Raw genomic sequence first — 15,885 nt, 5'->3', positions numbered from 1 at the left:
CCGTCATTTTTTTTGTTTCTAAATGAGGGTGGATTCTCATAGGCATTTCGTCGAATACTTTGGCTGAATCTGATATTTTTGCAGTAATCTTTCAAGCCTCGGGAATGACTAATGACTAGACTCTGTCAATTATTTTACCCTGCACAGCTTTTCGACTTCGTGCTTATCCTTTCTGGGCGATCCCACCTTTGGCACCATCTCGTCTTCCATGTCCTACCCGATTGAGATTCAGGATTTAAGAGCCGAAATGAAAGCGTTGGAGAGTAGGAGTGGAATACTGTTTGGACGTAAGCAAGTTCACATTCGTGTAATTGTACTGAGTAATTAGACCAGCAAGAGCAGACGGGTTCTGCTGCTTTGCCTGTCTTCCTCTGAGGTGATAGCTACGCATCGGTTGGTGCCTCTCATTAAAGCTCCACAGCTTTCTCTTTTGCAGGTTTCTGGTGTATGGCAGCTTCTGAAAGTCTCATGAAACATCTTCCTGATGCATTGTTTTCATTTTTAAAATACATGGAGTCTTTGTTTCATCACACGAGGCAACGGAGGAACAGCTTCTGATCGAATCATCTCTATCTTGTCTGCTTGGATTTTAAACTTTCCGTCCCTTTGGCAGTTTTTGTCTGCTATTGCGTAAAGAACTCTGAAGCAACTCCGATGAGTTCTTTTCCAATTTTGTTCAAATTTATCGCTAAGAGAATACCTCACGTCTTCTAGTTCATTTTTTTGTGGATAGCATTGGATTGAGTAGAGGGTTCTGAATGTTGACCTTGTGTTATTTTTTTGTCAAGAAAAAAAGGGCTAGAAAGAGATGGGTCTAGTTGTATCCAGAAATATTGGATTGATGCAGGAAAATTTCTGGTTCAATTCATCAAAAGACAAGAAAAGAGGCAAAACCCAAGTTCAAACAAGTCAAGAATCAGCGAACGGAACAAAGTATTGCTCAGACCATGATGCTTGGCGTGTCGTTCACGTCTTTTCATCTGCTGAAATTTAAGTCTACCGTCTCTGTGCATTTGTTAGCGATTTCTACACATTTTTAGCATCATTTAATATCAGAGAACGGTTGACATCCGCCATGTCCGCCCACTGAAAGAAGCACGTAAATGTGGTCTGGAACATTTTGAAGCTTATTTAAAGCCAGAGACGCAACAATACATCACCGAAATCTGTGTTTTTCTTGTGGAGAAATCGCAGCTACAGAAATTAGTGATTTAGTTCTTTACATTTCAAATTCATCTTTTGCAGCCTGCGGGAGTGTTTCTGCTGAGGAACTGAACAACATCATCTTTAAGGAACAGAACGAGAGCAATCGAGTAATTCTGGGTTCAGAAGAAAGGAGAAAGGAGTAAAGCATTGATCTCCTTTTGCCGTTTAAGATGCAGGCCATGGGGTTCAGGAATGTAACGGAGAAGATAAAAGAAAAGGCAAAAATTCAATGCTCTTCGAATCAAAGTTTAATTAGAAAACGGGAAGAACAACTCTTTGTCAAGATTAAAAACAAACAAAAAAAAAAAAAACTTCCTTGAACAGGAAGTGTTTTTGTACATAGCTGATTAGGCCTAAAAATATAAAACAACAGCTAAAAGAAAAAAAAGTTATCCTAAAGCGAGTCTTTCTTCTTCTGAGATGATTGATGTTACTAACAGAAACTGCTCCGCTTTCTTCACATTTGCATGGAAATTTCACCAGAAACAAAACACTAGTCTGGCGAGGTGACGCCCCTTGGTTCAGATCTGACTGTTCCACTGCTTGTGCCCAGGAGCCCATTTCGGGCATTTGGGACTCAAGTAGCTGGAAATAATCCTCGAGTTGAGCAGCTCGACAATGGGGGCATATTTGACGCACCGAGGTGTTTTGTACTGATTGATGGAGGCGCCCCGGCTAAGGGCGTAGTCCATGAGCTTATCAAAGGTACCGGTTTCTACAATCTTGATTTCTAGAGGGCCAATAGATTTGTCGGAGACTCGACCTTGGCGATAAACGCTGTTCAGGGACTCTTCAATGGCTAAGCAACAATCCTCAAAAACGGAAGGCGGAACTGGAGTAGAGCCAACGCGAAGCTCCCAAAAGACAACATAGTGGCCGGGGACTGTCGAAGTGTCGGCATAGCTCGTGTACTCGATCAACGTTGCACCGAATGGCTCCAGATGGTTAACAGCATTCCTTACTGCATTTTGAAGCTCTACCTCATCAGTCTTATCGGCATCTATGCTCAACACGACGTTCTTCCGACAAATAAAATTGAACTGGGGGACTTTGTTCTTGAACCCTGCAACACGGAGCACATCGCCAACTCTGTAACGATAGAGCCCTACATGAGAAGCAATCGAGATCATTAATCACAAAAACCGTTCAGAGGAAAAGGAAAAAAATAAAATAAAAGAGGTCATAGTGGGGGATTTTACCGGCATAAGTAGTGACGACGAGCTCATACTCTTGCCCGAGTTTAACATTGACAAGATCCACCAACTCATTTTGCTCCTTCTCGTATAGAGAATCGGGCAACGCGATAGCATCAGAGACACCATTGTTGCGATGAATGGGAAGAAACTCGAAGTAGGCCATGGTGGGAATGAGGGTGTAAGAGACTTCACTTGGCTTAGCGAGGGGCTGAAGGTTTACGCCGAAATAACACTCGGAAGAGGCATACATCGTGCAAACTAGTGGAAGACCATTACTGTAAAAATCGAGGATGGGAATGTACTGAGACATGGTCCCTGTCACAATTACCTCAATGTATTTGGCGTTGGGCCACAGCCTAGTGATAATACCTTTCCACGAATCCTTCTTACATTCTTCTTCTATAAAATCAGAGAGCTTCGAGTTGGGATGCAGTATCTTCATCATGGCCTCCCTCACACCAGGATCAGTAATCTGAGCATTTAAGACACCCGTCCGAATATCACCGCATAGATTCGTCCAGTTCTTCTCCAAGAAGCGGATAGCTCGAATGAAGCCGGAGGCAAACACTGCTCCCACTCGGAGCACTTCCTTGTTCTGCAACAGCCCGCATAGAAGCTGAGAATACATACTCTGGTAAGAATCTTGGCAGAGGATGGTTTCGTTGGGGCTGGTGTAGACATTGTAGGGATCGTGAGGCCTTTCCTTGAAATGGCGGCTTTTGTAATAGCTGGTAAGAACAGGTCGAGCCAGTAACCCTCCTGGAGTCTTCGCCTCCGACTTCACAAACAGAAAGTACATTCCTTTCCCCTTATCCAAACCAGAAACAAACTGGTCCATAACAGGCATCAGCAGACTGTAGAGGAGAGATCTCCTCTCCATCTCTTCATCGATAGTTGGCATCAATTTCCTTTCTCCCCCCGAGGTCCCAGAACTGCAGAGCACAAACAATCAAAACAAAAATTATTTACTATTACCCAGAATCGATCTCCGTACAACATTTTTTGTTAAACCAATCAGAAATTATTAACTAGACGAAGGAAGACTCACCTTGTCAGGAACTCCGTGATGGGCTGTGAGCAGAGGATGGGGGACTTGTCGCCATTGGCGATGCGGTGGATGTCGGGCTGCAAATCCTCATAGACAACGACAGGTACGAGCTTCTTGAAGCTCTCCCGGTCCGTTCTGCCATTGAGGCCGTAGCGGGACAAGTACTCGACGTGGGCGTTCCTACTGAGGATTTCAGCGAGCACCCGCTTCTGAATTTCGTCAGCTTGGCTGGTCACATCCTCAATGAACTCCAGAGCCTTATTGTTCTTGTCTGAAACATTTTTATCACCACCCACCACCTGCAACTGCTTCGGAGCTTCAGGCATGACGGTATCGGTACCTCAAGCAACTCCCGTGAGATTAAGAAGATGAAGAGAACGAAACTGATCGAGCAAGAAGATTAAAAAGAGAAAGGCAAGAAAACGAATGACAGAGAGAGAGAGAGAGAGAGGAGGAGGAGGAACAGGGAGATGGTCTTGCGGAGGTGCTTGAGAGGAGGTTCAAGAGTGTATATATAGAGGGAGAATCCAGGTGGCTGGACTCCACTTAAAGAGATTTTAAACAACAACAGTAATAGGGACTAAAATTCTCCATCTTTTTCAACTCTCTGGAATTTCTTTCTGTTTTTTAAATACCCATTGACTGCCATCCTCGTAACTAACCCTAATCTTTTTGCTTCTGGTACAAGAAAAACCCGTAAACCGTAAAGAATCCACCATCTCATGGAGTTAAAAGAGGCGGAAGCAAACGACAGAAAAATTGGGATTTTGACCGGCAATCTCCTGTTAATGCGCCAGTATATACTAGGGAACATGCGTGCTTGAACCACGGGTGCCCCTCAAAGAACCGGCAGGTCCCCCCTTACGTAATCCTCCTCCTCCCTCTTCCTCCTTCCGCGTAAAAAAAAAAAAAAACCATTAACACCCCCTCTGACCGCTGACTCCCATGTACCGGCTCTCTCGGTCTCCCTTCTTCTCCAGTTTCTCACTATTATTTACCAGGAAGATGAGAGGGGGAGAGTTAAGCTGAATTTAGCTTCTGGGTTTGAGTCAATTCCTCGGCAAAAGCTCTGATCCTTACTGGAGCTTGAAAAAAGAGGAGAGAGAAAGAAATTTCAGACGGAATTGACGAAAACTTTCTTGCACGTCTCCATGTAACGGTTCCCCCTAATTGCAATCAAAGTCCCTCTCTCGCTGCGTCATAATCCCAGATAAACTGTTTGATGTTTTTCCCCAGCTAAAGTAAACTGGCTTCCTTTTGATGTGAAACTCGAAAGAAATCGAAACGAGGGTTTGAGATTGGTATCCAAAACCAGACCTATGTTAGTCGTCAAGTTTGGTTAATCACTGTTAAAAATTGAAATTCGCCCAATAATTAGAAGATGTCTTCTCTTGGTGTAGAGTAAAAAACTGAAGCCCAAAAGTGGGATTCATGCACAACGCTCAGTTTCTGCTGCATCCCGGAGATCTCTTTCCCCCATTATAATTGGTGTAAGATTGGAGATTGTTTAGCCTTTCAGAAGCGAACACCGACAGTTCGAAATGAAAGCCGTGTCCTGTCATACCGAGACGATGATTGGTCAGTTCGAGCACGGCACCCACCTCAAAAACAAAAATGGGATGGACAGAAACACCGTAGACATTGAAAGTAGTAACAACCCCCCGTCTCATAATTCGGTTGACGGAGCTTTCCCAATGACACAACCTCCGATCCAAAAGAAAAAAAGAAGAAAGAAAAATGAAAAATCCCCTTTCCAGATCCTCCCCCGTTGCATTTTGTCCCGAACAGCTCAACGATTTCTGCAACTCGCGACGTTGAAACTGAAATAAAAATGAGAAAGGTGGACCTAGCCGTGCTCGGAAAGGCAAAGACATGTAACGAGGGAGAGAGAGGAGAAAGAGGAGGAGGACAAACCATGCGGACTCGTTGTTCAACGCATGAACCAGATTTGATGCAGAGAAGCTGGAAGGGAGGAGAGACGAGCAGTGACCAAATGCAACTCTAGCATGTCGGACTCTCTTCAATAGTCAACATTGAACGTGACATGTATCACGCTTCTATGTATAAACTATTGGGAAGGCACATGCTGCACTTTGTGGAACTAACTATCTTTAACGGTGGCAATGGCCCACGCCCACTCAAATCTCACGTATTGGCCCTCGTTCATGCCTATTGATTTATGATTCATTAGGCCTCTGGTTTATGCATGTTATCAACTCGGTGGAGTGGAGGTGGTCGAGTGGGCTCATGTCTGGGCACGTAAGTTGCATGGTTGACCTTATTATCATTTTATATCTTTTTTTTTTACTTTTTTAATTATTTAAGTGTTATTCATGAAGTGGGCCTTAAGTCAACATCCAAGCTGCTTTTTTAGCGTCTCACATTAAGGATCAGTCACGAGATTGTAGGAGGATTGAGGGAGAGGGTAAATATGTAAACTTAAACATGATTGGATGTAAGAATTAAGATTAATTAATGGTGGAAAAATAAAATATAAAAAATAGGACAAGAGTCGGACTCGGCGAGTTTTTTAAATGAGCGGGCGGGGAGGCGGGGCCAGGTGTCACCCGAAGAGTCTAAAATAGCGGGGCAATGGGGCACACGCGACGTCAGTTCAACGTCATAACAGTGTCGGCTCAGCCGGTTTACACATGGTCCCCGCCTGGCGCCGCCCTTGTAAGCCCCTCCCCGAATCGCAGGAAATCGGGAGTGCCGACGGACCAGATTCACCCAGACAGAAGAAAACACCAAAGAAGACGGCTCAACCGAGGGGCCGAGACGGGCGCATTGTGCTTGGAGCCTTTCGCGAGTTTCTCCTGTGTCTCTCTTCGTAATGTCGCCACGACTCACTGGGTGATATCCAGCCGAGCCAAACCGAACCCCAACCTGCTTATATTTGAGCCGATTTTGATTTAAATATTTTAAATTTGAGCTTGAGCTGACTCGAGTCTTGAACTTAAAATTGTTATTAAGCTCGAGTCCAATAATTTAAATTAAACTCGAACTCGAACTTTAACATTCATTTAAAATTTTTTAAAAAATACATGTTAAATAAATTATATATAAAATTATATATATTTTATATAAAATTAGGCATACATTTTAGATAAAATTGGGAATAAGGGTGGCATTGAATTGAGGTGATCCTGAACCTTCCTATGTTCGAGTCGAGCTTGGTTTAAATATTTCAAATTCCAGTTTGAGATGACCCTAGCCTCGAGCCTAAAATTGTAATTGAGTTTGAGCCTATAATTTTAACCGAGTTCAAGCTTGAGCTCTAGCCGAGTTCGAGCTTAACCTACATTTAATAGTTTACATAAAATATATGTCAAATAAATTATATATAAAATTTTGTAAATATTTTATAAAAAAGAATGATAGGGGAGGTACAAGATTGAATATCTATGATGGATTAGAACGCACTAATATTAATTTTTTTACCCCAAATGTTGTCTAGCTTATTTTGTAATTTTTTAATCTAGCCATAAATGTACTATGGCCTCATTAATGCTCTGGTTGAAAATTTATATTATAGGGAAACTAGAAATATATTTCCTAGGATACATATTTCCAAAAAAAAAAAAATTAAATAAAATCCTATTACTATTAGTGACTTACTAGAAAATTACAAGAAATATATTTCCTAGGATACATATTTCCAAAAAAAAAAAAATTAAATAAAATCCTATTACTATTAGTGACTTACTAGAAAATTACAAGAAATATTTTAAATTTTTCTTAGGAAAATTAAATGGACCTCTTATTGCTTCTTATAGGGAAATAAATAAAAATTAATAATTAGTCTAATATATTACTATACATATAGATAAATTTTTAATCAAATAAAATATCAAACACAAAATTGCTATGAAAATTGCCTCATGCTAAAAGTATTACAGCATAACTGTCAAATACTTATTCAAAAAATTTCTATAGAATTTTGACAGGAAAATCTTACTTAGAAAATTATATGATTTTTTAATAAGAATTTCCAATTAAAAAAATATTTTAAAAAAAAATGAAGCACTAATAGTCCCTAAAAACGTATTTATACTAAAAAGGTTTTTTCAACATTTATTAAAAACCCACTAATAGTTTAGTCCCTAGACTTTTTTTCACTTGTTTATGATCTCGCTGAGGGGTTGGGGTTTGTGAGGGAAATTATTTTTCCTTTTTGGTTTCCGCCGAGGATGAGGAACAATGTGGGGGGAGGGAAATTATTTTTCCCTTCGTCCTCTGGTTTCCGCCGAGGACGAGGAATGACGTGGAGGGAAAAACTTCCAACGGCGCCGACAAGGAACTTTCGTCGGGATAATGACTGCAACAGAAACAAAGGCGAAGGCAGTTGTTGACAACGACAGAAGCAGCGGACGGGAGGGGCTCGGCGGTGATGAGGGGAGGAAAAAAAATTCCCCCTTCGCTCTCGTTCCCACTCCGTTCGGCGCTCAGCGTCCCGCTCCCTGGTCTCGATTCTCCCAAATCCGCACTGCTCATTAAATTAACGAGCCGGCTCGCGAGCTATCGAGCCGAACCTAGATTTGGTCAAGCTCAACTCGTTAATTTAAATAAGTTGATCCTGGATCTCGAACTCGGCCTGAGATTCATGGAGACCGAATCGAACCCAACGGCACATAACTAAGCTCGAACAGTTAGCGAGCCGGCTAACGGGAACCTGTAGTCGTGGGAAGAGAGAGAGGTGGGCGGGGGGACAGCCATTGATGTTCTCTGGTATTGACTATAAGACACATTTGATGGGATTTGAATTATTCAAGGCCATAAAAAACAAGGGTTTTCTCCCCCTCAAATCCCTGCCTTTCTCCTGTGTCTCCCATATACCCATCTCCCCTCTGTTCATCCCCACTTTTATATTGCTTCATTTGACCATTTTTCAGTACACTAATCTCACTGTCTTCATCTTTTCCCTAGATTGCTTTTGCCTTCCTCCTGCTTTACCCAATCACCCTGAAGCAGTCTTTTTCAAGGTACCCATTACTGTGCTCGTACTTATGCTCACTGACTGTCACCATTAATGCATAAAAAAATCTAATCTTCTCCTTTCCCAGAACTGCTGACTTCCCACTTCGAAATCCTCATTCGATGGCCTCCACCCACCACCCACCACTCACCACCGGCCGCCACCCACCCAGGTTGCTGCTAGAAGTTCGTAATTTTCTGCTTGCACACGTACCATTGGGTTAGGAATTGTGATTGTATGTTTTGTACGAGATACGCACCGTTTTGAGTCTGTGTTGCGGGGAATGTCGAGAAGGAATTTTTGATTGATTAAACAGGAGATGTGGAACAGAAGTTGCCCACTGAAAGTAAGCGGGAAAGGCAGAAGCAGCTTTTTTGCTAGCTAGATTATCTCTTTTACTTTTAATCCTTATCTAAAGCATAAGCCTGACAGATGTCACCGTTGCTTTCTACCACTGGTAGAATATTGGAACTGTTTGTTGGTTTAGATTACAGAAAACGATGCTTGGGGTACTTCATAAGAGCAGAATCCTGCATGAGGGGGACAACATTAGCGTGTCGACGAGCAGTTTTAATTTTAATAACTCTTAATTAACGAGGTTTAATTATTGCATCAACGTTCGATAAAGCTGTCCTAACTTCCGAATCAACCTAAAGCAGGGATATTTGACGAGTCACATGCGTCCCAGGCTGCTGCTTCAGAGGCGTAGAAGAAGAAGGCGACTTTTGAGATGTGCAGCTGCTTGGGAAATCGCACAAACTGTTGTCTTACTATTATAGAACTGTGATTGTCGACTTTTTTTAGCTTAAAACCTTGCCCACAGGATGTCTGGTTTCCCAAATCTCGCAATCAAGGGATTAGATTTTCTGGGTGCTGTATATTTTACACTCTTCTGTATGTGAATCACCTTTTAATTTAAGCAGAGGTAAGAGTAGACGTCAGTCTCATGCAACCATCTTCTCCCTTTTCAAATTTTAATTACCCTGCATGTGAATCAGATCGAGAGAAGAATAAGGTACAGTGAAGTTAAGAACAGTTCAGTGAAGTAATTTTCAGCATTTCAATGGAGAAGGAAAGGAGAAGTTTCTGTGGGTGGGTAATATCGGCGTTTAGGTAGACCCACATGTAATCTTAGCATCCACATGTACTTGGCTTGTACTGTTATTACATGGCCATGCATGCTCTGGAAAGAGTAGCTATCGACGACCCAGAAGATCAAACTTCGTGGACGCTATAATGTCATGTTCTCCACTTCATTTACCGAAAAAAGTTGATACAGTAGGGCAATATCTCCCATGTGTAATCCCCGTCAGTTCTTTTAAGCTCCATTGAGAAAGAATTACACGCAAACGGCCACCAGCACGAAGCCTGAGAGCAGTCGAGTTCTGTTGAAGATATGATAGCTTTCGCTCTGCGGCATTTCACTGGAAAGGTATTTTCCTTGTGGAGAGAAGTCCTTATCTGATGGGGTTTCTCCCCCCTTCTCATCTTGATAGCTGGTTGTCTGTGATCATGGCCTCTGAACGTGCACTTTGTCGTCCTTCACCCTTTTTCTTTCACTTTCATGGATAGCGATCTCAGGTCGATCTGAAATTTGGAGGGATGGGGGAGCCTCATCTTTTCTTTTCTGCTTACTGTTTTTACACTCTTGTCGGTCCAGTGACCTTACGTTAGAGGTACTGTTCTTGTCCCTCCAATCAGCCGGACTCTCATGGAAGACTCGAGATTTATCATGTTCCTGAACAGGCTCCTGGTGGAGCAGTGACAAGCTTGAAAGGGAAGAAGCCAAAGTCAAGCTGCTTTCCCCTTCTGATCACTGAAAATCTGAAATGACCCACCTAAAGAAAATGCTTAATAATAGACCAAAAGGATTTCCGTGAATGAACCATGAAATTACCAGATAAAGAGTGCTCCTGGGCAAAAAGAGCTACATAGTAAGGAAGCATGTCCCATCATCAATGACACTTGTAGATGAATAATTGTAAGCTAAACTGAGTGAATTCTGAGCTTAAAAGCTTCTGAAGTGAGTGGACAACTTTCATTCAATTGTGTATAATATTTTGTTTTTCAAAGACATGAGAGAGTACTGGGTTCATCCAGGCGGTACTGTCTCTCAGATGGGATGCTACCATTATGAAACAAAGAAACGGAATTTCGATACATATTGTCCAGGGACAACATTCAAACCTTTTAGTGGTTGATCCACACAAACGCATAAGAAATACTAAATTTGGACAAAAGAAGGGTTGAGAGAGGAGGATGGGGGGTGGGGTTGCTTAAAGGACATATATTATAGTAAATAATAAAAAAAAAAAACGAAAAAGGAAGCAGAAGAACACTTGAGCGGAAATGGAGAAGAAGGGCACCACTTCATCCATGCGAGGTTCATTAATTGGAGATGGGAGACCAGAAACTTGAAAGTGGATGGCCACAGAAATGTCTGTCGGGCTTCCTCTCAAAGGTGGACCAAGAGGATACTGATGAGCAGAGTGAGACCTGGAGAGACATTAGAAGACACTGATTATGGTTAATAATGGTGGATGGGGTTAATATTAAATGTCACCACTTGACATGGTGGAATCAAAAGATTGGGGGTGTGGAGAGTCTGAGTGGTGCGGCTGCTGCATTTTTGTGATTTCCCCAAGCTCTACAGATTCCACCATTTTTAGGGTTGTCGACTGTTCTTGGTTTGGGTGCTTGGAAGTGAGGACTTTGCAGCCAATCTGAGAAAGGCAATCACATGAATGGACCTTTCGACCCATTGCCTCGTGTCGAGGATTCACCCGACTCGTGGACCCTCCCACAAAAGTACGCACAAAGTGACGTTCCTTTTAGCAGATGATTGTCGTCGTCGTCGTCTCGGATTTCTCTTTGCCCAGACTGGGGGAAAGATGACGAGGACCAGTTAAGGTGGCAAGCACATTATGTGGGAGTTGAGAATTTTTTTTAAAACTTACTGTTTTTTAACGTTTAATGCTTCCCCCTCTGCTTTTTATATGAATATGATGAGCTCACACACCATTTGAAACAGTTTTAACGCGGCGGAGGGGGGTCCCCCCGGAGCCATTTGGGGGAGTGTCTGACTAGTGCTTGAGGTGATTCGGGATAACTGAGGGAGAGAGTTTTGATGTCTTTTGACTCGGAGGAACTGCTGGGGTTTCTTTAATGGGGATCCTTCTCTGTGTAAATGCATTCCTGAAAAAGGGCTGTGGCCTTCTCGTGTCCACATCCCATTCGCCCCATACAAATGGAAGGTGGTAGCCATGATTATGTCCTCGTGTAGCATTCTTTTGTCCCCTCTGAATCTCGAAAAAAAAAGTATGAGACAGGCCTTTTGATTGTGAACCCCCCCTCACCCGTGAATCATTTGCTTTGTAGACGTCGAGGGAGAAAGAAAGAAACATTTCTGCAACTGGGTTGATGCGTCTTTTGTAATTTGTAATTTTGTATCCCTCCATGAGTTCTTGGTAGGTGAAGATCTTTATTCTTCAGACCCAGAGATCAGAATCACCTCTCCAGTATCTGTGGAGGGTGACTGATTACCTTTTAAAAATTCTTTGATTAGTGAATGAATCAAGGAACTTTTAAGTTAAGATTGAGGTGTTTCCGAAGACATCATTATGTGGAAAAAGGAAGGAAAGTTAATCAAGAAAGCGAAACATTACAAAACCAGGCAGAAGCTGATTGGTGCAGGTGAAGCGAAATCTCCTTTTTCTTTTTCTTTTTCTTTTTCTTTTTTAAATATTTTTAAGTAAAGTAGTAACGAAAAGTTCTTCAGGTTAGTCAGTTGTTAGTAATCTGAGCCTGCTTTTGGGCACTTCTCATGTGAAAGGATAAATGGGTGTTCGTCAGTGTCGGCTAAAGATGATCTTGCCGTGTTTCTTCTTCTGCTCTTTGGACAGTTGCAGGAAAGTAAAGAGAAGCACAATTTTGGAAGTCAATACATGTCAATATTGCACTCCACTTTCGGTTCTGGAGAAGCTTTTGTTACAGTGAGACAGCCGTCGTCAATGGTGAATAGATATTCATTTATTTCCTTATGCTGAGCCAGTGGGAAAGTTACTAGGGGGAGGGTATCCTGGCTAGGTTCCAGCCTAGGCCAATGTAAATTGGGTTTTGAGAGTAGGTAATGTTGCAGTGGTCAACGGATCGTGGCATCTCTTCTGTAGATATCTGTTGAGGCAATTCTTTTCTGTTTTCTGATCAGAAGTATTATGACCAGGAAACAAAATTGGTAATAACAGCAAGAGCAGCTTAAAACGTCAAAAAGCGATGATTTTTGTTTGCTAACGAAAATCACCTCTCATGCCAAGTCTATTCTTTCATGTAGATTCAGACAAGGATTCGAGAGGTTGTTAAGGGCAGTAAATATCACCTGTCAATGAATTTTTTGAACAATCTGTGGATGAGACAATTGAATGATGCTATTGAGGAAGATGGTCCTTTCGGTAGATTTAAAGAAGACGCAGTGTCACCATCCTTATTACATTTTCAGAACTGCCACTGCAAATTCAGTAGAATAATATGGAGTCTGAGATTGGTCATTCTTCACAGGCTAGTGGGCGCGGCGCTGTCATATCATACCTCACCCATTAGTGGGCATTCATTCCCAAACAAAGGCAAGAACCATGAGAGTGACAACCAATGCAGAAAACTGTGACATAAACATCTCATTCAAAGATGGAAACATCACCACTCCTACTCCAAGAAGTCATCATATTCGCTAAGATGGGATGAAAAGCAAAGTCTATACAAAGCTGCTCATACACCTTTTTTTTTTTTTTTTACAAGCTCAGGTGATCTATAACTGTAAATGTACATACACCCATCAGAAGATCCGGATGCAAGTTTTGTGCCATCCAAACTGAAGTTACAGTTAAATGGGGAAACCGGATACCTGTGCTGCTCGCACATCTTGTACTGATCCCAACTTAAATGGGTGCCTAGAGGAGAATATAGCAATATAATTCCCATTTGATTGAGCATGATTCAAACGGGTGGTATCTAATGCAGGAGCAACTATAGGCTTCTGCATAGACCTGATATGAACAGAAACAAACAGTGTAGCACGTTGACTCAATTGACAAAACACTTTGCTCGGAATTAGAAACTAGTTTTTATAGTAGACAGGCATACTACATCTATACATCCACTGGATCTCAATGTAAATAGAATAAGAACACCTTTGCAAAATGGCCAATGCAAAAAGGAACCCTTCAGTTAATTTTCCTAAGACTCGTCATCTAAATAAAATTTCCCACGACTCTAAAAGTAATGAAGTGAGAACAAAATCTAGAATAGATGCTAACTTTAAGACACAACACAGATGAGAAAGAGAGCGAGGTTTCCAGATACATACCTGGATAGATAGTGGAACTTGTCTAAGGACATCCCAAACAACAAAAGCATTTGAACTGATCGCTTCTAGTGGCATCAATAGATGAGATAAAAATGTCTCGTATCAGCGCTAAATTCAATATCAAGAATGGGCCTAAGACCTCAAACATGCTTACATACAATCTTCCCCAGCCTTATATCCCTGAATCTTAGGGAAACCTTTGAACTCCTTGAAGAAGAGAGATTGGAATTGACAGGTTGGAATCTAACAGTAGTCAAAACCTTGTCTTCCTCGAAAACCTGTTTTACTGTCCCCTTCTCAACATCAATTAACCTTGGTGAACAGTCATATCCACAGGAAAGCAACGATAACTCTTCTGAGGACCATCTCACATCTTTGACTGCTGCTTCACGGCAGCTGAAAACACGTGCTTTCTGCTGAACTCGGTTCCACACATTCCAGACACAGATAATATGATCCATTCCAGCAGAAGCAAGAAAATGAGCTGCAGCATATGTTATATTCTTCAAAGGAGAGATCAGAGACAGGATATTCCAATACATATACATATACATACGTACACACATATACATATATTAGAGAGAGAAAGAGAGAGAGAGATTAATACAGGGTACAACACACCATACAATGAGAAAAATTGAAATAAATTACAAGCAAAAATCTGAGGCCAAATGCTCTTGCGATGGAAAAAGATGTTTTGAAAGCTGAAACCCTTGCACTCTTCCCCACAAAACAATAAACTGTCCATTTGCACTAGATCTGGATATAAATAAGAATGAATCATTTGAGCTGATTAAGGTTGTTCTCATTCAATTTTCAGGCAAACAGTACTCATTTTGCAGACATCGAAACTTGTTCAATCTGCTACCGATGGTTCACACCAACATGTTGAGCATTTATGGTTCCCACCAGCTTGCCCACCTGCTAGGACATCTAGTTGGTAAAATATCTGCAAGCTTTATCACCATGTTGGAAACGAACTCTCCATCCATGTCAGAAGTAAGGGAAAACACATCTTTCTGGCTAGATTCCTGGGTGGGGAAGCAAAATCTTCTCAACACTTTCCAGAATTACTAGAGACCAAGGTATTGAGGTAAGGAACTCTTATAACATCATCAATAGTGTAAGATGTTGGGACCTCAAATTGAGACAGAGTTTAATAGATAATAAGGCTTCAGAGGCTCAAAATCTCTTACCAATCCTCAAGGGCAATTACATCAGAGGTTTGAGGACATTATGATCTTAAAAAAAGACTCCCTTGGTTCATGCACTGTCAGGTCCAAGTATGTTTATATTAGACGCTATGAGCTTAAGCTAAAGATATCAGCATCCAACATTTGGAAAATCCCAGCACCTCCAAAAATTATCCACTACTTATGGCACGCAGCAATAGAAACATTCATACAATTGACCAACTCTGCTCGATGTGAATTATTATTGGAGACTGAACTTGTAAGCTTTGTAACTATAGATCATTGATTCCTTCACTGCCACTCTCAGGGAGGTTTAGGAGTGTTTTTCTTCTAAAATTTGGTTTACAATCTTGTTTTCTCTTCTGCTTAATTGGCGTCCTTGACCAAATAGTTGAGGAGGACAAGTGGAGAGAACTTTGGATGTTATCTTGTTGCCATTATTTGGAACCTTTGGAAAGAAAGAAAATGGAGGATTTTTTAAGGCAATTAAAAGTCCATGCAGGGATTTATTGGAGCAACATGCCATTTTGTTTTATTTTAGGCAAGTAAGCTTCACAAGGGCTCCCCATCTTCCAAGCTCAGTTATCAGAAGTTGGAAGGATATCATCAACTCAGTTGACCCTGCAATTCCCAATCCAGTACCTAGGTCTCCTCCTCTTGTGAAAACTTTGATGACAGCTCATCGGGTAACCCCAGATCAGCTGGATGGGGATAGAGCTATTAGGGACTCATCAGGTATAATCTTACTTTGCACCCTGTGACCAGCATAATGAGGCCCCACCTATTGTCCAAGCATATTATCCGGTGCTCATTAATTGGAGGGGGGAATGCCCCCTTGGCCATTTCCTAGTTTTCTTTTATGAAATTGAAGACTTTGGAAAAATCTGGACATCACATGTTCCCATACA

The 15,885-nt window shown here is 41.7% G+C and overlaps 1 protein-coding gene across 1 annotated transcript; it reads right to left on the bottom strand.

Moving 5' to 3' along the window:
* Nucleotides 1–1,470: 1,470 nt before the first annotated feature.
* On the bottom strand, nucleotides 1,471–3,953 carry LOC137938358 (indole-3-acetic acid-amido synthetase GH3.6-like). Its single transcript, XM_068783338.1, has 3 exons — nucleotides 3,451–3,953; nucleotides 2,406–3,334; nucleotides 1,471–2,311 (listed from the first exon to the last, which is right to left on the bottom strand). The coding sequence occupies exons 1-3, from the start codon at nucleotides 3,774–3,776 to the stop codon at nucleotides 1,728–1,730; spliced, it is 1,839 nt and encodes a 612-aa protein (XP_068639439.1). The 5' UTR covers nucleotides 3,777–3,953; the 3' UTR covers nucleotides 1,471–1,727.
* Between the last annotated feature and the right edge of the window lie 11,932 nt (nucleotides 3,954–15,885).

The sequence above is a fragment of the Aristolochia californica genome, unplaced genomic scaffold, assembly GCF_029961685.1.
Source record: "Aristolochia californica isolate CCGP_79_NKW_82.1479 unplaced genomic scaffold, dmAriCali1.0.hap1 SCAF_10, whole genome shotgun sequence".
Taxonomy (NCBI): domain Eukaryota; kingdom Viridiplantae; phylum Streptophyta; class Magnoliopsida; order Piperales; family Aristolochiaceae; genus Aristolochia; species Aristolochia californica.
This window is presented reverse-complemented; position numbering and strand designations above follow the sequence as displayed.

What these genes read in the sequence shown, in the direction of transcription:
- LOC137938358 (XM_068783338.1), bottom strand. Translation starts at nt 3,776, where the DNA reads ATGCCTGAAGCTCCGAAGCAGTTGCAGGTGGTGGGTGGTGATAAAAAT. An exon ending in ATCACGGAGTTCCTGACAAG is followed by an intron (nt 3,335 to 3,450) that starts GTGAGTCTTCCT and finishes TGTGCTCTGCAG; the next exon opens with TTCTGGGACCTCGGGGGGAG. An exon ending in CGTCGTCACTACTTATGCCG is followed by an intron (nt 2,312 to 2,405) that starts GTAAAATCCCCC and finishes CTTCTCATGTAG; the next exon opens with GGCTCTATCGTTACAGAGTT.